At 40.9% G+C, this 24,975-nt stretch overlaps 1 protein-coding gene, 1 long non-coding RNA gene, 2 other non-coding genes and 1 pseudogene across 6 annotated transcripts in view; 3 read left to right on the top strand and 2 right to left on the bottom strand.

Annotated features, from left to right (window-relative positions):
- The window catches only part of MCF2L2 (MCF.2 cell line derived transforming sequence-like 2), a 195,338-nt gene extending 187,288 nt beyond the window's left edge, over window positions 1–8,050 (bottom strand). The window contains exon 1 of the mRNA XM_011382746.2: window positions 7,500–8,050. Within this exon, the coding sequence (XP_011381048.2) occupies window positions 7,500–7,575 (76 nt within the window). The 5' untranslated portion in view covers window positions 7,576–8,050. The remainder of the gene's footprint in view (window positions 1–7,499) is intronic.
- LOC111734099 lies at window positions 3,064–3,386 on the bottom strand (annotated as a pseudogene).
- A 6,204-nt stretch (window positions 8,051–14,254) lies between the features above and the next one.
- Window positions 14,255–24,975, top strand: part of LOC105307270 — a 12,697-nt gene continuing 1,976 nt past the window's right edge. Inside the window, exons 1-6 of one of the 3 annotated variants that reach the window (XR_002778302.1) lie at window positions 14,255–14,704; window positions 18,777–18,888; window positions 19,643–19,762; window positions 19,854–20,058; window positions 22,732–22,823; window positions 23,102–23,217. This is a non-coding gene — a long non-coding RNA (uncharacterized LOC105307270). Of the gene's footprint in view, window positions 14,705–18,776; window positions 18,889–19,642; window positions 19,763–19,853; window positions 20,059–22,731; window positions 22,824–23,079; window positions 23,218–24,975 lie in introns of all 3 variants that reach the window. The other 2 variants (XR_897207.2, XR_002778301.1) reach the window with 2 other exon arrangements.
- LOC111734410 lies at window positions 23,274–23,441 on the top strand. The gene has a single exon (XR_002778441.1). It is a non-coding gene; the product is annotated as a small nucleolar RNA SNORA81 (small nucleolar RNA).
- On the top strand, window positions 23,781–23,912 carry LOC111734389. Its single transcript, XR_002778431.1, has one exon. It is a non-coding gene; the product is annotated as a small nucleolar RNA SNORA63 (small nucleolar RNA).

Here is a 24,975-nt window from a genome sequence, read left to right as displayed (position 1 = left end):
TTCTAAACCTTAGAATCAGCCAATTGATTATTATCAAAATAAAAACTTGGTAGATTTTTGACTGGAGTTGTGTTTAATTTATAGATAAATTTGGGGAGAATTTACATCTTAATATTGATTCTCCCAAACCTCAAACACAGACCATGTATTATTTTTATAAGGGGAGTTTTTAAAGCCCTTATGAAATACCACATAATGGTCATTCTGCTCTCATTTCTTCTGTTTCTTTTTTAGATTATACCACAAAGTCATAGAAAATGATGAACATGATCTTCCTCTTTAAAATCTGGGTCAGTTTTCCCAAGGTACTGAGGGAGAAAATGCTCAGGCCACACCTGAAGGGCAAATCAGATTTGAGTAGTGGAATTTTCCTTCTCGTCTCTGCGCCATATGTCAAAGTCTAAAATCCCACTTCACAGCCTGAGAGGTTTTTCCTCCTTTGTAAGTAAAGCTTCTTTTGGTTGCTGGAGGGATAAATATGCAATGGAAACAAAATGGAAGGAAAGGTAGAGGGGTGCAGGTTGGGAAGTTCCCATCTTTCTAGTTTAGGTCCTGTGCCAGACGTTCCTCACCAGCAGGGCAGAAAAAAAGAAGAAAGGAAAGAAAAAGAAGGGAGCCACAGTGAAGGGAAGGAGCCTGTGAAATGGTGAAGGGAAGGGCCTGTGAAACCCCCAGGAGCTGGGGTGGCCAGAGGACATTTTAAAAACAAGGATGCCTCCAGCTCTATTTCAAAGTGTCTATGTTGCTAGAGTATAAACATCTCCTCTCCCATATTCAGAAAACTGCCCCCTGTACCCCACCCCCCAATCTTCTGTATATGTGAGTTATGAGATACTGGGAAAGAGAGTTGATTTCACAACTGAATCACCCCAGTGCAAAAGCGAGGTGGTGCATGTGGAAGCTGTAGAAGCGGAGAGGCCCAATGAAATGAAGAAGGAACTGGGAACTGATGGACTGATGGCTGACTTTGCCTAAAATTTTCCTGTTTGCTTTACATCAACTGCCCCCACAAGACCATAAGCTCTAGGATGTTCATTTATCCCTCCAAGCCCCCAAGACACCTGAGGAGCAGCGCAGAGCCCTAGGGCTACAGTGGTAGAGAAGGCAGCCTGGATCTGGCCCTCACAGGGCCTATGGCCACAGCCAGGGGTCATGGCCACTCCTTCGCGCCCCTCTCCAGCACCTGGCTGTGTCCAGACCAGAAGGCCCTCAGAAAATGTGGTCAGTCTTAAACTAGGGGTACAAATAAGGAGAAACAGGCAGGAGGACCTCTTGCCCCTCAGTAATTGAATTAATTATAGCTTCCTTAGGTAGAGAAAGAGAGAAGGATTAAAATGAATTTAAATTGATTTGATAACAGGTTAAAAAAAAAAACAAACAAACAGACTCACCAGCCAAAATCTGGGCTGGACAAGATCTGGGATCAGATAACTCAACAAAGAAATCCAGAAGTAAGCTGAACAAGACCAAAAGACTCCAACATTTAAGGCACCTGTAGTATGTCCCACTGTGTATGTTTTGAACTTGAATCTCTCTCATAATAAAGTCCTCTAAATATACTAAATAAAAGTGCATGGTGGTGCTGTTACCTTGCTGTTATAACTGTGCTTTATAACTTATTAGACATTTTTTCCCCTAACACTCTGGTGCTTAGCACAGGAAGTGCCAGTAGGCAGCACTCTTAAAAATTTCTTCCTTAACAAAATCTTATTCCTAAGTGTTACACATTTATTATCTTCACATATTTAAAGACTATAAAGTAAATCCTCAAGTTTTAAATGATAGTTTTTCTTTGGAAGAAAGTGACAATAAATGAATATTTCAAGTGGTTTGTAATATATTTATACTCAGAGGACTAATGCTTTTAGCTTCCATTAGGTTTTTCCAAAGATTTTTAAAGTTCACTAATAAAGCACCTATCATATATTGGTTTATATTCCATTCTGTAATGGGAAATAAAAGTATTACTATATGCCTTAATGCCAGCTATACCTGACTTTTAATTCTGACCCTTCACCTGGCATGACACTAGGCAAACTTCCTAACCTAAAGTGGACTGTACTTCAGATTAAATGTAATTAAATCACAATGTCTATAAAGCACAATATGTGACACTAAATAGGCAATAAATGGTAGCTATAGGAAAAGAGGTGAGACACCATACATCTGCCTTCCAACTTCAGGTCATTCCTTCTTTCAAGGCAAAGCGCAAAGCTTCTCAGTTGTCCAAAGGAGGTTCACTGACCAGGGAAGTCTAAGCAAAGAATGAAATAAATGGGATGACCAGCACAGGAAGAACAACATAGTTACTAAAAATGGTCATTCCCCTTACTCCACCCCAATGAGAAATCTTTCCACTCTCCATCTACCTTAATCCTCTCCTTACTTCAAGATCCAGCTCAAATTACACAACTAATATGAAGCTTTCTTGACTCCCCAGAGCTCACAACCACTTCAGCCTCTAAATGCTTACAGCACTGTCTGGATTGGCAACCAATCAGAGACCAACTTGTGAGTTTTCTGCACTGTCTCCTGATGTAACTATCAGATTGGTTCCAGGACCACACCCTCCCCCAGTCTCCCATGGATACCAAAATCTACAGATGCTCAAGACCTTATATAAAATGATGTAGAACAGTGCATACAGTCAGCCCTCTGCATCCGCACGATTCCCAACCACGGATCAAAAAGCTGTTTTCAATCCACTTTTTGAATATCATGTTTTATGTTTTTGTATCCCATCATATCTACAAAACGCCCATCTGTGTCTCCTGCTTCTGGTGAGAGAAGAAGAAGGTAATTATTCTTGAGAAGAAACTCAAAATAACTGCCCAACTGTAGGTTAAGTGTTCTGAGTGCATTTAAGGTAGGCTAAGCTAAACTATGATGTTCAGTAGGTTACATGTATTCAATGCATTTTTGACTTATGATATTTTCAACTTACAATAGGTTTATCAACACTTAAACTCCATCCTAAATTGAGGAGTACCTGTGGTGGAATTCCAACTATGCTTTTTTTTTTTTTTTTTTTATGAAAAGGCTTTATTACAGAAGGGATGGGGCTCAGTCTTTCTTGGCTGCTGCCTTCTTCATGGCAGCAAGGACGCTGCTCCGCTCCTCATTCCCTCTTGGCGTGGGTGTGTGTCCCCACCCTTTTCTTGATGAACTTCAGGGCCCACTTGTCCTTAGAGACCTTGAGCAGCTCCATGGCATGCCACTGATAGTGGGCAAAGCCACACACCTCTCACCTCTCGGATCACATCCTGCACAGACTTGATGGGCTTGGTAAGGCACCCTCAGCAGCAGCTATACCTCAGCTTGCTCATGTTCTTAGTTACCTTGTGACCCTTGTTGAGGCCCAAGGCCATGGGGCAGTGCAGAGCCATGGCTGCTATTCCTCAATGGCTACCGTGGCAAAAGGTTGCATTGTTTTTTAATGCAATGAAATGTTATTTTACTGTGAGCAAGCGAGCTTTTGTAGATATTTAAACATTTCTTAAATTTTATTTCGCACTTCGCAATTTAGTTGTCAATTTCTTTTAGTGTTCAAACATTTTTAATAGACCTTAAACGATCCATAAGCCCTAGAGCAGTGTCTAGAGAGCCTAATAGAAAAATGGCTCAGATGCAGTTAATTCACTTTTGGGGTAGATGAAGTCATTGCTCCAGCATGTCTAGGTGTCCCTACTGGGCGCATTCCCATCTAAGCAGCAAATACTCTAATTAGATCCACCCCTCAGCACCAACAGCTGAGGCATAGTCCTCGGCATTTCATCCACTACTCCATTGTAGAATAATGAGTCATAGGCTGAATTTCTCAGTTTAGTTTTCTTCTGGTTGCATGTTACCAATGCCAGCAGCGTCCTAAAAGTAATGACCTGGATTCCAAGTCAAAAGCCTACAGCTCTTGCCACCAAAACAGCCACCAATCCAATTTCCGATCATGTATGGAATGTCTCAAAGGTTGTTCCTTTCGGCCTGATGGTTTAATTGGGTGTAGCCAAACATATGAAACTATTTTAGAACAATGACAGAGTAAGATCAACATCATTACTTCTAATATGAAATGACAAGGTAGGGCAGTGAGCTGGACTGGAAATGTGAAGCCTGTGCAGGGGATTACTGACACCAACCAGATAGATGACTAAGGTTTTCCGCTAACTGGAAGCACCATGTGAGCCATATGTGCTCTGCCGATCAAAATCCTAGAGCAATCTGAGATGCATTAGTAAAAGTCCGTGTGTGCTTAGGCAGCACCTCTGCATATCAATGGCAGTACAGTAAAACTTTCAGAGAGAATTCAAGAACTGGAAGGGATGCGGTAGAGAAAATAAAACAACTATTTTCTGATTGTGAAACTCTGTAGTTGAACCAATGTGGCTCTATAGTCCAGAATAAAAGGGAGAAGTTATTCCTACTTGTGTCCCGCATGGGTAAAAACATATCTGGACACTGTCTACATGTGAACTGCATATTTTATGATAGTACCCGACAAACTAATAAAATCCAAAGAAGGAGGTCCCCACAGTGAACCACATCATATAAAGTAGACTTGAGAAACTTAATGTTAACTTGAAAAGTGTGGTTAAGGAAACAAAAGAGTTATCCACAAATACTTCAGAACTGTCCTTAAAAGTGTAAAAATTGTCTGGCATTGCTCAATATTCAAGGTCTGTTCTAAGGCACAACAACTCATTCATTTATTCAGCAAACGTTTATTCTGCATCTCCTTAGAGGAAGGCCCTGTGCTAGGTAACTGTCTAGGACACATGGATAAGCAATAAGGAGCCTAGGAGCAGAGATAAGACAAGCACAAAAATAGCCAAATAACCATGATAGAGGGGAGAGTATGAGAGGTGTCATGTGAGTAGAACAAAACCTACTTGGGAAATCTGAAGCAGGAGTCATTATGTCCTAGTGGCAGGATCAGAGAAAGTACCTGGTGAAAGAAGCATTGAAAGGTGTGTACTATCTGTGAGGGGAAATACGTTAAGAGGTCATTCCAGGTGGAGGGAAAGCAGAAGCAAAAGTTTACAGGTGGGAACAGAGTTGAAAATTATAGTGTTACAAAGCTGAAGAACTAAATAGCCCAAGTTGATCAACCACAGGTATAGAAATATCAAGTATTGGGAGATAAGACTAGAAGGGTACCAAATAATAAAGAGCTTGTGTGCACCAGGCTACAGCGAATGACTATGTAGGAGTATCATTAAAGGTTCTGACATACACAAGTGCTATATTCTTAGTGGGTTCTTTTATTCCTGGTATAGGTTAGAGGCAAATACAGGAGAGGAAGGAGGTTTACGCAATGGTTAGCCAGGAGAAAATGAAGTCCTGAAACAGGTCAGAGGCAGGTAGCAGTGGGAATGGACATGAAGAAAGAGACTCATGAGATATTTCAGAAATTGAATCAACATGACCCAGACCTAAATTGTCAAATTTCAGGAACTGTAGAAAGCAAATTTCAGGGACTGTGAAAAGAGCAGAAACCCAAGCTGGAAGAAGAACTGGGTGAAGGACAGAGATGGCAGAGTGAATTATGGATGTGCAGTGTTGCTACCCAGATGAGTGTCTAGGATGGGACCAGGAGACTATTTTAACCCACAGCCTTGTTCCAAGCATTCCTCAGAAGCTGCTCCCCAAGGAAACTCCTGAAAAGAACAGCCAAACACAGAGCCAATCCACCCTAGCAGAAGCTTCACTGGCCACTCAATGCAATTCTCCCTGAAGACAGGGGGCTATTGCAGGGTGACAGACCCCTCAGTGAGATGCCTGAACAGAGCATCCAAAGAGCTTCCTTCTGGTCCCAAGCCTACTATTTTGTTACCGCTGAAACCTTAAAAGATGAACTTCCTAGGTCTCAATTTCGTTTATTAGATGGGCATAATAATGTGTACCCCACCTATTTTACAGTTTGTGAGGTTACACAGAGACAGAATGCTGCAAAGCACATAAATGTCAGGGGTCAACAGATGTTCTCTGAGGGCAGAAACCACAGAAATTCATGTTTGTATGTTGAATGGAGCTGATTATAGAAGAAGAGAAGGAGCAAGGCGGTCAAAAAACACCATAGCCTGGGCCCCACAGGCAGCCTCATGTTAGCCAAGGAATATTGCCTAGCAAATCTTCGAGAAGATCTACATCCAAAGAAATAGGAGGGAACTTAATGATCATCTTGGTCTATCTTCTTATTTAACAGATGAGAGAGACCCAGTGACCTGCCCAAGATTTTTAGTGGCAAAGGGCCCAGAGATATGACCAATAACACATTCACAGCGTAGACAGTGTTTTTTCCCACATTATCTTACAAATAGCCTTGGAGTTGGGTAAGAAAGAACTATTAAAATTCCCATTTTTCAACCTGAGATTGAATGATTTATCCACGGAAGGATTCAAATCCAGCCAGTAAAACCCCTAGTCCACTGATCTTTCTCTACACCACAATTTCGTGCACAGGCTGGTATTTAGCACAATCATTTCAGCATTCGATATATTTCAAACTCCAAATTGTTTCATTAGAAGGTATTTTTCTTCTTATTTCAACCTGCCTTCAACAGCATTTCACACTGAGCCTTTCCTGGTAGGACTGTACTGACCTTTTCTCTTAAAGAAAAACAAGTTTGGTGGCCACATTTGGCACCAGAAACATTTTTGAAAACAGAATCATCAAAACTGGGCCTTGTCATATAAATCATCTTCACAAAATATATCCCCACACGTGTGTCATTCTAGATGTACATCATTATTGTGCTAAACACACTGGACTAGGGTACTCGAAGCGCAATGATCTCTCACTAATTGAACCAAGACTTAACAAATACCAAGAAGGCAGTTTTAAGAAATGGGTGCGACAGTGAGGTAAAAACGTACTGACTTTATCAATGAAAACCGATTCGCATTCATGGTAGCGTCTCGAAGTGAGCAACACGGAAAATCACCCCGATAATTCTTGTCATCTCCATCTAAAGGCTGTCAACACGAATGTCTTTATTTGGGGGAGGTCCAGGGAAGGGGTAGGAGAAAGCACATGTGTTTCACCAAGCTCTCTCGTGAACAAGCCTCCAGCGGTTTGGCGGTAGTTTCTGCTGGAAAGCACTGGCTTCCGCTCCTCAGGTACCCTTTCCCTTCCCATTACTGCGTAAACTACAACACAACTCCCCACCCCCGCCATGGTTAGAACAGGTAACGGGTGGTAACAGCCCAGAAGCCCTCGGTTTAGGGCTCAACAGACTTGGCAATCGCTTGGTAAAGGCACCTGTCCCACGGCCAGACCTGGCCCCGACAGACGTGGGGACCCCAGGGCCTCGAGGGCCGCGAGCGCCGCGCCCCAGGGATGCCTGTTACTGATGGCCCCAAGCAGCGGCCGAGGCACGCGCCCCATGGCCTTCGCAGGTAGGACGCTGCCCCCAGCTGCGGGTGAGGGCAGGTGGGACCCGGCCCCAGACTACGGCCCCGCCCTCCACCAATAATACGCAAGGGGGAAAAAAAGCTTCATTTACCGATATGAGTGATCACTGTTGCCAGTCGCCGGGTGAGCTCCTGGGGGGCCATATCTTCTTTTAACCAAAATAGCATTTCACCGAAAAAAAAAAAAAAAGGTCAGTATAAACAAAAAAGCAACACAAAACTCTACTGCTGCTCTGGATGATTTCAAAAGGATGCTCTGCCCTCACTCTTCCTCGCTGTCTTCAGGCACAAAACGAGAGTCACTCCCAGTCAAGACCAACTCTACTGGGCCGCTCGGCCAGACAACGCCGGCCACGCCCCACAGGGGATTATTTTAGAGATTAAGTCAAGCAGCTTTCTTAACATAACGTCTGGCTCTGAGAGAGAGGGAGAAAGCAGCTCTGGAGGTGAGAAAAGCAAGTCGCTCCAATCTTGCTGTGACAGCGCATCGGGCTTCCGCGGCGGAGGTAGCCTGTGGGTTTCTGGATTTATGGTCCTGGGCAGTCGAGTCTCTGGTGCCCCCTCTCGGGAGGGTCAGGATGAAGGATGCTCGGCCGGCGCGCAGTGGGAGCGCGGAGCCAGCGTGTGCAGACGGCGGAAGAGCGGAGGCGCCGGCATCTGCTCGGCGCTGTCTACCCGGCGCCCAGCCGCGCGCGCCGCGATTCCCGCCTCTGCGCTCACCTCTTCCCACTCGCCGCGGCGCGGGGCGGGGGTTCTGGAGAGGTGCGCACGCGCCGGAGCGTTTTCACTCGGCGAAGCTGCGCCCCTTTCCCTGCGAGAAGACGGCGCTTCGGCCCCAGGAGTGGAGGAGGCTCACAGTCTGACGTCTTTGTCACTGTAGGGGAGAGGAGACGGCAGCTTAGGCGCTCCTGCCAAGACCGGGGTCTGAACGCCAGCCGCGCGCCTTCCTGGCTGGCCCCTCCTCGTTTCCCGCCAGGTATCTGCCGAGAAGCCGAGGCGAGAAGCGGGCCGACGGGGAGAGGGGCAGTCAACCTGCCAGGGCTCGGAAAGAAGGGCTGGGTGAGGGCCTGCTCCGGCTCCTTTCTCCCAACTCGGGGCTGGAGGGGCGGGGGTGCGGGGGCGAGGCGGGGCGGGCTGTTGAGGCGAGGTGGAGGCAGCTGGAATTTGCCCCCACCCCCGTTAGGGGTTGTATCACGCAGCTATCAGCGTTCGTTGGACACACCCTTACTTGGAGCGGGCAGCGCGGGCTGTGCAGGGCCAGGACTGGGCATGCATGTGCATACATGTGTCTCCACCGTGTGGGCCTTTTCCTTTGTGCAGGTACTGCCGTACGCTGCTGCTCTGGCTGCTGTCAGGCGCGCCAGTGCTCCATCCTGGAAGGGCTCTGGCCCAGCACCCTTGCCGGCCCTCCTCCCCATTAGCCCCAGGAGCGTCTTCTGCGAGCAGCTATGCGGTGGGATACGCGGTCCCGCAGCTTCCTTAGGTGGTTTCAGATACTGGTTCCAGGTCCTGACAGGAGGCAAAAGACTAACTCTGTTCAGCAGAGCTCCACGGGAGAAGCCTAAGCAAACGTGTATCTGGTCAGGTGGTCACTCAATATTCTAAAATGGAGGACCCTGAATATCGGGTCATCAGAGTACCGGGATCACCCAAATGTTCTGAACCAATGCCCCCCAAACCCCAGACACCCTGGATCCAATTTCCAATAGTAGCCACTCATTGCAGGGTTTGGGGCTGTGGTTAAGAGATGATGTTAGTCCACCTGCAACGGGGATTTGTGCAGAGGTTCCTCCCTTCAGTGAGGTTTGGGCACTTTGCATTTTGCCTGCACAAATAAAGCAACTGTTTTCATAGCAACCTCTTGCAAGAAATTCAGGAAGGGGTTAAAGACAAAGGAGTCGAACAGCCCTGAGTTGTGTTTCCACAATGGTTTCTGGCTACATATGGTCACAAGTATTTCTGAAGAACCAAATGAGGTGCTTCCTATTGGTGTAGTCAGAACCCGGATGCCCAATCAGAACCAGTTGTGAGTTTGGGTCAGTAGACACCAGCACACTGCTAAGGAAACTGATCATGTGGAGCATTCTGGACTTTGCAGATCCAGTGACCGCAGCTTCCTGGATTAGGCTAGATCCTTATGGATGAGACTCATGAAAGAGGAATATGAGGCAGGAGAAGCTTATGAATAGGAATGAGAACAAAAATAAAAGAAAAAAGAAAGAAATCACTCAGAGGGCTACTCTCCTTTCCCACATATGTACATTCACAATCTTCAAAGGTTTCCATGGAATTGAATTGGCTGAATTTATAGCAAAATGTAGCAGGTAGCGCCTGTCCTCAGAAACCAGTTATGTGCCCCCATCTCTAACACACTGCTTCACCTGGGCCATAGAAGGGTGGGTATGTGACCTCCAAGTTCCCTTTTTGAGTTCTGAAATTCTGTAACTGTAAGAAGAAAGGAGCATATAGTTTTCAATAGCTCGTAACTCCTCGTTCCTTCAAGAAAAGTTATTGTCTCCATTGCTTTTGTGACTGTGAACATGTTTCTGTCTTCTCTCCTTCCCTACCCTCCACTCTTCCACGCTTCCTTTTCTCCTTCCTAATTATGATCTGTTTCTTGTCTCTGACAAATCACGTTGCTCTAATACATGGCGAAATTAAGGAACATGTCAGAATAGCCTGCCTTTCTCTCTGATTAACAGTCACATCTACTGAACATTAATTATATGTCCAGAGTTTTGGTAGGCTGTGTCAAGTACAGCAACTATCACCAGCATATAATAAGTGACTGCTCTATGTCTGGTATGATGGTAGGCATTTCACAACATCATTTAAGCCTCACAATAACCCCTTAAGGGCTTTCGTCTCATTTTACAGATGCTGCTGGTACAACGACCAAACTGTGTCTTAATAATCTTATGGATCTAGACCATTTTCTGCCTTAAGGTAAGGGTTTGCCTGAGCTTGCAAAGAGAAAGCATTCTCCAAGCACTGCCAAGGTGGATTCCACCTCCCTGGTAGTAGACTGTCAGCACTGCCTCTGACAATGAAGAGAGAGACAAAAGACCCACCTTAGGTGCCACAGGTGAGGGTGAGGGATGCCTGGGCCACCACTGGGATCAGCCATGTCAGTGGTTCTCACATTAGCAGAATCATCTGGAAATACAGGTGATTTTTTAAAAATACAGATTCCTAGTCTCGCCTACAGAGATTTTGATTCAGCAGTGCAGAGTGAGACTCAAGAACTTGCATTTCTAACAAGTCCCCATGAATACTGATGCTGTTGGTCCTAGGACCACACTCTGAGCACCACTGGCTTAGAGCAGGGCTCTTCATATTTCTTAGAGTGCAAACCACCGTGTGATATAAATTTTACATCATGACACAGTAGACATACTTACACACAATAAAACAAAAATTGTATAGAACAGTTGTCCCTTACCACATGTGAAGCCCTGAAATACTTTCTATTCTATTTCATTTTTTCAAAGCAGTAGTCCAAACTGGGAAGATTTGCATTTGGAAAGTATGGCATTGTGATTATGTAAGAAAATGTCCTTATCCTCTTAGAATGTATATTGAAGTCTTTAGGGATGAGACATCATTGCCTGTGATTTCAACTACCTTAGCAAAGAGAATAAATGAGATAAATACTGGGAAATATTAATCGTTAAATCGAGGTGGTATATGGGTTATTTTACTATTCTCTTTACTTTTCTGCATAAAGTTTTTTCATGATAAAACATTTTTTAGAATGATTGTTTGGACCTACTGAATTGATTTCATTACCCACTAAGCAATTGTTTCCAGCAGTATGAAAAACATTGTGTTAAGGCAGAGCAGAGGAAACAAGGAAGAGAAGTGATGATGAGGAAGAGAAAAGGAAAGGAGAAGGTGACAAAAGATAGAGGATAAAGTAGGTAGAAGGGCACTGCAGGAGGTAGCAGGAGTCACCACAAATTCCTCAAGATGATGCCCCTATAAAGGGCCTCTTCCTACACATCCCTGTTTGCCTTCACTGTATCTTCCCCTTTTGGCTTTGGGTTCTTTGGCGGGGAAATACTTTATTCATCTCTCTAAACCTCATTGCCCCGGACGAAGCAAAGAGTGAGAGACTGTCCCTCAGTCAAAGCCTCTCATTTTACAGAGGCTTGTACCTGCCTCAACATTGCGATGGTGTTTCCTCCAGTGCTAGCTGACAGGATAACCCTGAGTTGGGAGCCCAACTGTTCTAATATGCAGGACCAGACTGGGATCCTTGTCTAAGGGGATCACACCACGTGCCACTTAGTACACAAATGACTTGGATAGGTGAACCCAAGAAGTGAAAAAGTCACCTGAGCTCACACCATTCTGATGGTGGTTCCACTGCCATCTTTTGTCTCCTAAAACCAACCTGAATTACCTTTGTTCCTTTGTCAAAGATCAATTGACTATATTTGTGTGGTTCTATATCTGGGCATTTTATTCTATTCAATTGATCTATTTGTCTATTCTTTCACCAATACCATTCTGCCTTGATTATTGTGAATTTCACCTCCATGAGCTCTACCAGGCCCTCAAGTTCTTCCAACTTGATCTATAGATTCAAAGTAATCCCAATCAAAATTCCAGCAAGTTATTTTGCAGATATTGAAAAACTGATTCTAAAGTTTGTATGGAGAGACAAAAGACCTAGACTAGCCAACACACACAAAACTGAAGAACAATATTGGTGGACCAACATTACCCAACTTTGAGATTACTATAAAGCTATCGTAAGACACCGTGGTATTGGCAACTGACTAGACAAATAGATTAATTGAAAAGAATAGAAAGCCTATAAATAAACCCACATAAATACATTAATCGACCTCTGACAAAGGAGCAAAGGCAATACAGTGGAGTAAAGATAGTCTTTTCAACAAATGGTGCTGGAACAACATGCACATGCGTGCGCGCACACACACACGAAGAAAAAGAATCTAGACACAGACCTTACAATCTTTACAAAAATTAACTTAAAATGGATCATAGACCTAAATTTAAAGTATAAAACTATGAAATTCCTATCAGTTAACATAGGAGAAAAATCTATGACCTAGGGTTTGATGAAGATGTTCTAGTTACAACACCAAAATACGACCCACGAAAGAATTGATAAGCTGGACTTCATTAAAATTAAGATTTTCTGCTGTATGAAGATACCATCAAGAGAATGAAAAAAGAAGCTAGAGACTCAGAGAAAATATTTACAAAAGACATCTGCTAAAGAACTATTATCTAAAATATACAAAGAATCCATAAAACTCAACAGTAAGAAAACAACCTGATTTTAAAAATGAAACAAAGACCTTAACAGACACCTCACCAAAGAAGATATACAGATGGCAAATAAGCATATGAAAAGATGCTTCAAATCATATGTCAGGGAAATGCACACTAAAACAACAATGACATATCAATACGCACCCATTAGAATGGCCAAAATCTGAGATACTGATGATACCAAACACTGGCAGGGATGTGGAGCACTAAGAACTCATTCACTGTAGGTGGGAATAAAAAATGGTACAGCCACTTTGGAAAACAGTTTGGCTGATCTTTACAAAACTAAATATACTCTTAGCATATGACTCAACAATGGTGCTCCTTTGTATTTATCCAAGAGTTGGAAATTTATGTCCACACAAAAACCTACACATGGATGTTTATAGCAGTTTTATTCATAATTGCCAAAACTTGGAAGCAACCAAGATGTCCTCCAGCAGATGAATGGACAAATAAACTGTGGTACATCCAGACAATGAAATAGTATTCAGCACTAGAAAGAAATGAGCTATTAAGCTTTGAAAAGACATAGAGTAAACTTAAGTACATATTACCAAGTGAAAGAAGCCAATATGAAAAAAGGCTGCCTACTGTATGATTCCTACTATATGACATTCTGGAAAAGGCAAAACTATGAAGATAATAAAAAGATCAGCGGTTGCCAGAGGTTATGGGGGAGGGAGGAATGAATAGGCAGAGCACAGAGGATTTTTAGATTAGATTTTTAGAGCAGTTAAACTGCTCTTTGTGATATTATAATCGTAGACACAGATCATGAAATTTTTGTCCAAACCCATAAAAGTACAACACGAAGCGTGAACGCCAATATAAACTATGGGCTTCCAGTGATTACAGTAAATTAATGTAGGTTCATTAATTATAGCAAATGTACCACTTTGGTGGGGGATGTTGAAAATGGAGGAGGCTATGCATGTGTGGGGACAAGGAAATACACCGGAAATCTCTGGATCTTCTGCTCAATTTTGTTGTGAGCTAAACTGCTGTAAAAAAATAATAAAGTCTACAAACTTGCAACTAGAAGTTGAGTAAGTTCTGGAGATTTAATGCACTGCATAGTGATTATAGTCAACAATACTGTATTATATACTTCAAAAGATACAAAGAGACTAAATCTTAAATGTTCTTACCACAAAAAAGAATAATTATGTGACACAATAGAACTGTTAGCTATGATAGTCTTATTGCAGTACATAAATGTAACAAATGAACACATTGTACAGCTTAAACTTACACAATGTGATATGTCAATTATACTCAATTCTTAAAAATAGCATTATAGAAAAAATTAAGCCTATTAAAAATTCTGTAATTTAGGTTTTGAGATGAGAAGAGGATATTTTAAATACATGTTTTTCACATTTTTGAAAATGTTATGAAATTTTGTATTCTTACCCCACAACCTCTTAATATTCTACACAGGTACCCTCTGCACTCAGAGGCTCAGAAGATTAAAGGTCATGAAGGGTTCCGCGCTCTGGAACCCACGAACCCACAAACCCCCAGGAAGACCCATGGATCCAGCACCCACGTTGCCAAGGAGACTGAGGACAGAGCAAAGCCCTCCGGAGTTGGAGCCCAGCCCACCGGGCAGAGGAAGCAGGGACCACACCCCTGCAGGCACGCAGCCCGACAGGCCAATCGCCACGAAAAACCTGCTCGCTCCTTTGATTGGTTTTAGCCGTGACGCGCCCTCCCAAATGCCTCTCTCGGATTGGCCTATTTCTTGGTTCTGACCTGGACGGTGGCCAGAGGAGGACAAGAGGCTTCTGTAAGGGATGGAGGGACTGAATGGAAAGACGGCTTGGATGACCTCTGAAGCACAGCCGCACATCGATTAGCGGCCGGGCTCCAGGGACGTGGCAGCCGCTTCTGTGGTGTCGGTGCTGCTGGTGGCGACTGAGAGGAACCGGTGGCGGCGTGGACTGAGCCTGCTGCTGCTGCTGCTGCAGCCGCCGCCGCCGCCACGGTAACGGGGCGGGGTAGAGGGGGCGTTCCTACCCTGCGGCGGGGTGTGGGGTGCTTGGCCTTCCTGAGCAGTAGGAGATGCAGGGGTACCCGAGGGTCGAGGGGGAGGAGGAAGACAAGGGAAAAGAATCTGCTTTCAGTTCTATCTCCGAGAGAGTCCTACACCCGTCCCTTCTCTTCTCCGCTCTCTACGTTCCTCCTTCAGGCCGCCGTTTGCCTCGGTTTCACCATTTAGGAGGTGGGAATGGCCCTGGGCCTGCTATCCTTTATGCATCCCTCGCCGTGGAGGCAAGGATAGCTTGCCAGATTTAGCAATAAAAATACAGGGTGCTAATTAAGATTAAATTTCAGATAAACAACAAATAATTTACCAGTATAAATATGTCCCCAATATAAAATAAAATTAAGATATAAAATGTTATATGTTATTTGTCTGAAATTTAATTGGGCACTATTTTTTATCTGGCAACCCTAGGCAAGAGTAACACTTCTGCACTTCCTAAACATTTACAGTGTGCTTTCATAGCACTCCCTACTTGGGGAGTGTCATGACAACCCATGTCAGGATGAAACCCAAAGGGACTTGCCCAGGGTTACAAAACTAGTAAGTATTAGGGCCAGGACACCTTAAAAGCTCGTTTCAGACCTGTTGTCCTTTATCAGGTGTTCAGTTTGAAGAAAGACTCTGGGAAGTTCTTTCTCATTGTTAGAATGAATCTAGTTAGCAAAAGCAAATTTATCTTTCAGAGGAGTTGGAGAGTTGTTTTAGATTCAAGTTCTCCACTGTGGCATTTGCCTTATGTTTTTGCATTAAACTGTCAAGGAATATTTATTTACTATATGATGTTGAAAGCACATTTTATATATTAAATCACAATGTCATAGCATTTGGCTTTGATGTCAGTGGAGAAGGTTATATTCATATGTATTACAAGAGATCCATACATCCCTGTCCAGGTAGGGATTAAAGAAGTATTGTATAGAAGCTAAGAGTTCAAATTCTGGAATGGGACACAGCTGAGTTCAAAGCCTAGTTCTACCACTTTGATGGCAGTAGACAAGTTACATAATCTCTCTGGGTCTCAGTTTCTACTTTAAAAGAGAAGTGATAATAATTGTACCCACTGTTGTATTAAATCCTTACCAAGTGCCTGGAACATTGAAAGCACTTAATTAATTTTAGCTATTATTAGCTATAATAATTTGACCATTAGTTAGTGTGAATCTTTGGCCTAAATCATTAGATAATTAATTTAAAATTTTTAAATTTTACATTGAAAAAAGCCAAGCAATTAAGAATATTATGGACATCTTGAGTTTCGGTGAAAAGGAATGTACTGTTCATTAATAGTTAAAGCAGATATTTTAAACCATAATATAGTGATTTACTAAATCAGATAGCTGTAAGCTGGGTTAATATAATCATATATTTATGTATCAGTCTCAGTCATTCTCCCCATGTATGATTTATGTGATTTTCCTTTTCATTGTGTTATAAACAGGAAGAAACGTTATCAAATATCAAGGGAGACAAAATGACAGGGTGATGGTTAAAGCCAGAAAATGAGTTCACAGTCAGTGGCTATTTCTAGTGAGGTAGACTGAGTATGTTTTAAAAAGTAAAGGTCAGGCTTTGTAGATGTTTTATATTTCTTTGTATATTGTTTTATTTCCTTGGTGTTAATGTAGTTTACTTATAAACTATTCCCTAAAATTCCTCTTAGGAACTTTTCCCTTTTTTTCTCCAAAATACTATAAAAACTTTTAACCACTTAGAAAGGTATATGGGATTTTAAAGATTCAAGTTCTAATCTTAACATCTACTATTTATTACTCAAGTGATCATAAACAAGTTATTTAACATATCTGAACCTTGGTTTATTTGTAATATAACTAACAAAAACCTAGTCCCGCACTCCCCAAATTTATAAATGCTATCCATTATTGCTAGCTATTATCCACCAGGGAAAACTTAACCACAGATGAATCCAACTGTTTGTCTTCTTTGTGCCTGTAGCAAGCCTCCTAGAGGAGCTGGAAAAAGTTGTACTCTGGGAAGACTTGTACTAAAATTAATTCATGGCACAGTCAACTTCACCCGGGCTTTCAGCACTACGCAGCAGGCCCCAGTGTTTCTCTGGCTACCTCATTCTTCCATTTTATGCTACTGCTGTTTCAAGCCCTCTTTATTCTCATCAAACTTCTAACAAGCCATTCTCAAGGAAGGATCTCAATGTTATTTAGAAAATGCAATACCTGAGCTTCTGAGCTTCCTGCCAGCATATCCACCCACCCGCCTTCTTCTATATCCATCCAACTTCCATAAAAGTCCCTTCTTCCCCTCTCACCACCTCAGGGATCTCTACCACCAGTTATCTCTTCTGTCATCTACATGGGTAACCACTCCCTCTTTACTAAATTCTTTCCACCAATATTTAAATATTCTGCAGTCTCCCTCCTTCGGGTAACAATGTCTCCACTCTTCCCCATACCTAACACTTTCTTCTCGCATTTATAATCAATTTTTAAGAATTGTCTGCCCTGCTGTTTCTATTTCTTTACTTCCCATTCTCTTCTCAGCTCACTGCTACTGTGGTCTGTCCTCACCCCTCTACTAAAACTGTTTCTGCTGAGGTCACCAATAACTTCCTTGTCCCTAAACCCAGTGGACTTTTGACCTCTTAGCAGCATTTAACACTGTTAACCAGTGTTCAGGCAAACTACAGCATGTGGACCAAATCCAGCTCCAGATTGTTTTAATATGGCTTGTGAGCTAAGAATGGGTTTTACATTTTTAAGGAGTTATAAAAGAAAAACAAAGACCATATGTGACAGAGATTCTATATCCTCAAAGCCTAAAATATTTACTGTCAGGTCCTTTACAGAAAAAGGTTGCCAACCCCTTCTAGAGATTACTCCCTCCTTTTAGAAATAAATTCTTCTCCAGGCTCCCACGGCCCCTTATAAGTCTAGTTTTCCTTTTACTCTTTTCTCCTCTCTTTCTCAGTCACTTGCTGGATTACCAGACCCTTAGATGTTGGAATTCCTCAACACTTAAGGTTGGAAGAGAGACCTTCTCACTGTACACTCTGGATCTCATCTTCTGTATCTTTGTTGGAAACCTTAAATTTCTATTTCTAACTTAGGTTTTCTTTTGAGCATCATGAATGTGTATTCAGCTTCCTGTTCATCATCTTCACTTGGTGTGCTACAGGTACCCCAGACTCAAGATATTTGAAATTAAACTCACAGTCTTGTACTAATCCTGCTTTTCCTGCAGACTCTCGTAACTCAGTAGATTATAGCATCATTGCTCAAAAAGTTAATGCCAGAAATTTGGGAGTCTTTGAACATCTCTCCCTTTCCTTTCCCCAGTCTTGCTCCACCCACATCAAAGCAATCAACAAGTGCTAGTAATTATATTGCCTACACATTTTTTAAATCTAATTACTTCTTTCTGCCCAACACCATGCAACTACCATCATCTCTTGCCTGGTCAAATGCTTTAACATTCTCCATGGTCTTCCTACTTCTCTCTTATCTTTTTAAAAACATTATTTTTTATTGGGATATAATTCACATACCACAAAATTTACCCTGAGATGTACAATTTAGTGGTTTTCAGTATATTCACAAGGTTCAAACATCTTCACTATTTATTTCCAGAACATTTTCATCACTGCAAGAAGAAACCTCATACGTGTTAGCAGTTACTTCCCATTCTTCCCTTTCCTCAGCCTCTGGTGACCACTAATCTACTTTCTATCTATGGATTTGCCTTTTCTAGATACTTCATATAAATGGAATCATACAATATGTGGTCCTTTTGTCTGGCTTCTTTCATTTGGCCTAATATTTTCCAGGTTTATCCACATTGTAGCATGTATATTTCATTCCTTTTATGGCTGACTATTATACCACTGTACGGCTATATTATTTTTTTATCCATTTTTCAGTTGATGGACATTTGGGTTGTATTTTCATGTCTGACCATTATGAATAAATGCTTCTTTGAACACTTAACAAGTTTTTGTATGGACATATGGTTTCACTATTTTTTTTTTTTTTTTTAGATCTACTTGTAAGAATGGGATTGCTCGTCATACAGTGACTGATTTTTTGAAGAACTGCCAAACTGTTTTTCAAAGTGGCTGCACCATTTTACATTCCCATCAGCAGTGCAATGTAAGAGGATTCCAATTTCCCCACATCTTTGCCAACACTCGTTGAGAGATATTGGTCTCTAGTTTTCTTTCTTTCTTTTTTTTTTCTTCCTTCCTTCCTTCCTTCCTTTTTATTTGTACTGTCTTTGTCTATATTTGGCGACAGGGTAATACTGGCCTCACAAATGAATTGGAAACTTTCCTCCTCTTTTATTTTCTGGAAGAGATTGTATAAAATTGATGTTAATTCTTTAAGTGGTAGAATTCTTCAGTGAAGATTTCTTTTTTGGAAGCTTTTTCATTACAGATATTTTTTTAAATGGTTAGAGGACTATTCAGATTACCTATGTGATATTATTTTTGGTAGTCGATGGTTTTCAAGGAATCAATTTCTTTTAAATTGTATATGAGCTTCAATTTATGAAGAATCATTGAAAGTTTTCATATCAGCATATTTCTAAAAATGGGCACATGGTCATGCAATTAATTACATAGGTATAAGTGACAAATATACATAATTACTCTGAGTAAGATCTAGAATTTGTGGAAATAATGCAAAACCATTATTTCTGACAGTTTCTGAAATGAGCAGCATTTCTCGATGAAGCATATAGAGTTGGCTTTTCCTTTTATCTTCTTACATTTGATACATAAAAATGTAATACTGAGTTTATTAGAAATTTCTAGTAAATGAGATTTATTTAAATTAACTATTATTCTCTCTCTCTCTCTCTCTCTCTCTCTCTCTCTCTCTCTCTCTCTTTTTTTACATCCAGGAATGAGACTTTACTCAGGGTTCTGCTCAGTTGTCACCAATTCAGGGAGTCCTTCCTTGGCTATCTATTTAAAATAGGACTCTTATTTACATATTTACTGTCTGTCTTCTTCACTCGAAGGTAAGCTCTGTGACGGCAAGGACTTTATTTTGTTTTCCTGCTGTGTCTAGTACCTAGAAAGTTATTAAATAAATAAATACATCTCTTTCAGGTTCACACAACTGGTGTTACTTTTGGTCCTGTTTATTGGGATGGCCTTGGGTTATCCTGTACATTTCTCATTCCTCATATCAAGATATAAAATTCAAATCTTAAATTTGGAAAGAAGCTGCTTTGAAGTCATCTGTTCCAATCCCCTCCCAGTATAGCAGCCTTGCGTGTTGTGTGCAGTCTGTTTTGTGGGAGCATTCTGAATGGTAAGTGACAAGACTTCTTACTCATTACTAAGCACTTAGTGCTCTCCAACCATGAGCCGGTCACTTGTTTCCACCCCACTACTTTGTGGCCCCTTGTCACACCATAATTCAGTTTTGAGTCCTGCCAGCCCATAGTAGTTCAGTAGAACACGTGCCCTATAAGCATTTTTCCTGAAAATGGTATTTTCCCATTCATTAGAGACTGTGTTGTACTTCCTCTTCCAAGATGGTCAGACTGCACACCACATCGACTTCTTACGCCTCCTGTCAGGCCTCCCAGAGTTTTAGGCTGGAAGTGAAAACACAAGAATCTTTCAATATTACAAGATGAAATTCCCCTCAAAGGGCCTCAGCCAGATAAGTTTTCTGCCAGGCATCTCTGAGTCTCATTCTTGGGCCTGAACAAACAATATAAAGTAGTCCATTGAGAACTTTCTTTTTAATCATTGTTCATGCATGCACAGAGTTTTTGTTTCAAATTAAACAGTAACTAGGTTTGTAGATATGGTTCGTAGGACTGCATCTCAACAGACTAAGAACTGTAGCTTTGTTTCAGGGGAGACAGGATCCATGCCCTTTGTGTTATTGTTGTTAAGTTTAAATGCAGTTTTGCAACATGAAAACTGCATTGGCATGTAATTAGTTGGAATCTCTGTTGTTTGTGATACATCTGTTGCATGCTATTGTAGGGAGGGGAAAATTCTCCTCTCTATCCTTGAGTTCTTATGGCTGGACTAATAATAAAATTGACACAAGACCAGACTAACAGGAGAAAAAGCAATTTAACGTGTGCATAGGAAATCATCCATGATGCTTCAAGAAATGATGAACCAGCCAGCTTTTTGTACTTTTTAGATAAAGAAACAATATGTTTGTGAAGAATTGAGAGGACAAAGACACTTAGGTTTGGGTGCTCGTTAGTGAGGAACGCAAAGTTGGGGCTTGGGTACTAAATTAGGAAAGGAATAACAAGGTTCATTTATATAAGCTTTTTGAACAGATTCCTTAACGCTAGCAATAAGCGTGTCTCCCTTAGGCCCCCTGCAGCAAGGAGGGCACCTTTCACAATGGAGATTTATTTCCTGCATCCAAGGAGACAAGCGCTAATGTACCCTTCTTGCACCAGCTGTTTGTCAAGCAACTTTAATTCAAAGTAATCAATATGGCATTGTGGGATATTTGGGGCAGCCTGCCCTGGGCCCTGACTCTGTTTTCAAAGCTCACTGCTATATTAGCTCTGAAATCAAGCTTTTCTTAACAAAGCTGTAGGCTTTACTAAGATCAAGGCTGTATATGTCAGATTCCTATTGAAAAGATTTTTAAAGTGAATGATAAGCAGCGAATATATATCAGAACAATTTGTCTTGGAGCTGCAAAGGCAAAACTCATTTCAGTAAATACATGTCTTCACACAGAAGAATAATGACGGCAATGTTTGTTTTGGTTCTTTAATTATCTAGCTGATATCTTTAGGAAAGTGAGAATTCCACGTCTGAAAAGGCACCAAAATCTAATTAAAAATGAGACACCTAAAGGGATTTTATCAATGAAGCAGTTTGATTGGTTGTGAACGTGGAAGCGATTTTATGTTGTGCTTTATAAAGGCTGTTTGCAGACCAGAATTTTAAACTAAGCATGAACAGTTCAGCATTTAGCCATGTTCTTCAGAAGTCATTTGATAGAGCCTTTATTTCTACAACATAATAATTCAAGCTTTTGACTTAGATCCAAAAGATAATTCTGGCACTTGAATAGTATCTGGGAGCAACTTGTCATGCCTGTATTGTGGAATCGGTTTTCAAAATGAAAGGCAAAGAATGCTGGCCATTGCAGCACATACTAGTTATTGATGCTCCAGAGAGCACATGATGTGTTAAATGGTAGACATCTTTATACACATTGCCATATTTTATCTAAGGCATTTTTTAACTAGCGATATTTAGAGTACAGGAAAGAAAAAATAATTAGCCTAATTGTTTAAGCCAATTGCCATGCATGAATATTTTGAGGTGATACTAAGACTTTAATAGACTTATTTTTTAGAATACCTTTAGGTTTACAGAAAATTGAGAGAATAGTACCGAGAGTTCCCATATACCTTGCACTCAGTTCTCATATTATTAACATCTTAAATTAGTACAGTGTATTTGTTAAAATTAATGAATTAGTGAACCAACATCAATACATCGTTATGCACTAAAGTCCAGAGTTTATTCAGATGTCCTTAGTCTTTACCTACTCTCTTTTTCTGTTCCAGGATCCCACCCAAGGATGCTATATTACATTTAAATGTCTTGTCCCCTCTTGGCTGTAACAGTTTCTTAAATTTGTCTTGTTTTTGATGACCTTGAACTTTTTGAGGAATATTGGTCCAGTAGTAGAATACCCTAGTATTGAAATCTGTCGTTTTCCTTAAGGTTGGACAGGGGTTATGGTTTTGGGGGGAGGAAGACCACAGAGGTAAAGTGCCATTTTCATCTCATTATATCAAGTGTTATGATTGGTAATATTGACCTTGATTACCTGCTGAGGTAGTAGTCGTGAGGTTTCTCCACTGTGAAGTTCCTCTTCCCTGTCCTGTTCCATACCATCGTCTTTGGGACGAAGTCTCTATGCGCAACCCACGTGTAAGCAAGATTTTTTTTTTTCTTTTACTTTCCAAAATGGATCAAGATGCTTGTTTTGAATAAAGCAGAAATATGTTGAACCACGGAATTCGGGATCAAATCCTTGAGAAATACCATAAATTAAATACAAGTATTCAGGTGTGCACATTATTATTATTATTATTTTTTTTGGAAGATGGCGGGTTGGGTTAATTGTTACAGTATAGCTGTGAAGTGCTATATTGTCCTTTCCCCTGCTGAAAGCAATTGTTTCCTACAATCTCTGTCTGGCTCATTTCTATAGTAAGACAGGGACGCTTGGTCTCAAACATCATGTCTCCAAGTATTATTATGAAAACTGTTACATCTACTTAATCGATGTGTTAACATAGTGAGTCATTGTCTCTTTTTTAAGGTTGTGTTGCTTTCTGCCTCAGTGCCAGTCGATCTGCTGTAAGACATCAGAAAGTTCATGAGAGATCCATTTTTAAATTCTGGTGAAGAAGGAAGAATGGACCCTTGAAAGGATCAATATTTTATAATAATTTTGAAAGTGGGTAATGTTTTTTCTAATTGGTATACCTAAAAATTATAGCCAGATTTTTTTTAACCTTATTTAAGCTCTATGCTTAAATGGCAGAAACTAGTATCATGTCTAAGTATTTGTAATAAAGCTAGCAGAGTAGACACAAGAAGATAAACAGCTATACCAGATAGTAGAAAAACTAAGATGAACCTCTTTCTTAAGTCCTTTGTTCTAAGACTAGTACAATAATATCTGTATTTAAACAGAATTAATAGAATGAATTTATAACTGATCTCTTCCGATGGTAAGGATGAGAGTTAGAAATCAAATGGCTTTTTATTGAGACTCTGATATGAACTAACATTTTCCTCTCTGAAATACTGTAGGGAAGGAAATTGTAGGTTCTTTGTGACACGCGAGAGGCCCACCAGTACACAGGCTGTTCTTTTTCAGAACACAAGACAAAGTGTAGCTGGCTTCTGATAAAAATATGTGCCAGGAATTTCAATTTCTGATGAGATAAGAGTGGTTCTTACCCAGCACTGCTAATTAAGCCACTGTTACGATCTAATTATTTTCTTGATAAACTGAGGCAGGAACTAATTACAGTGTAGCTGTGAAGTGCTGCATTGTCTTTGCCCCCTGCTCAGAATAAAACTGTTTCCATTCTAGCCCTGTGGGCCGTGGTGCTGCAGCCACCAGGGATGCATGGTCTCACACATGTGTACCATTTAAACACTGACTTGACTCTTGAGCATTAAGTCTTGTTAGTATTTCGTAGGTGGTGACAGAAAGAGACATTATCAAGAGGGAATTTAGATAAGGAACAAACTGCATTTAGGTTACTACTGACTTATTGGGAATTCAATTCCTTGTTTAATTACAATATTTATCTCCCAAAAGCTGGTTTTGAGAGGAAGATTTTTAGTTGTCTTCGTCAGCTCACACTATGTGGGAGAATAAAAACCATACTCTGCAGTGAACTGTATGCTGTCTATGCAAGTCATTACTGTTTTGTGGCCTAGAAGACTATAGCTTTTGAATCAAAATGTGAACATATACTATTGTACCTCAGGCTCCTGATTTTTATGTATAACTAGTGTTATGGTTATAAACGATGATGAAAACTATATTCTTGTGAAAACTATATTCTTAGTTGAATTTATGTCCTCTTCGTTGAATTCCTTACTTTTATTCCAGTGAATTAAAGTCATGTATTGCTTTTCAAGTGTGGTTTTGCCAACCTGACTACCTTGAAAATCAGATAAATGAATCAGGAAAATAATCTTATCACCTAGTAATGTGATAAGATGTATTAAATTGTACTTTGAGAAGATTCATGGTTGATCAAAACACAGTGGGAAAGCAAATGTGAAATAAGAAGTCCAGATTTTGGACTTTAATCAGTTGATATTCAAAGGAGAATCAGTAATGCTTTTATATCTGATTGCCTTGGCTTACACAAGAATCTTTTTTTAGCCATGTTGCCCATTTCTTGTGCTTTCTTGATGATTCCTCTATAACAGAAATTTTCTGTTATTTTCTGGTAGGACTTTATACCCTGGCATAGGTATAGTGGCTTTATCACTAAATAAATTGAACGATGTCTCGCTACTAATGTAAAAATAACCTTGTTTTGAAAAAAGAAAAAAAAACATAGTAGCTGATAAGAATAGGTGACAAGGTGGCGCTCAGAAATGGCACTGGCCTGATGTAGAACGCACATTCATAAGTGAAGCAGTGTGTCATTTGGATAAAGAGGGAATCAGTATTTCCATATTTGTT

This window comes from Pteropus vampyrus, unplaced genomic scaffold, assembly GCF_000151845.1.
Source record: "Pteropus vampyrus isolate Shadow unplaced genomic scaffold, Pvam_2.0 Scaffold14, whole genome shotgun sequence".
In the NCBI taxonomy this organism is placed as follows: Eukaryota; Metazoa; Chordata; class Mammalia; order Chiroptera; family Pteropodidae; genus Pteropus; species Pteropus vampyrus.
Note: the sequence above shows the minus strand (reverse complement) of the source record. Positions and strands in the feature narration are given on the sequence as shown.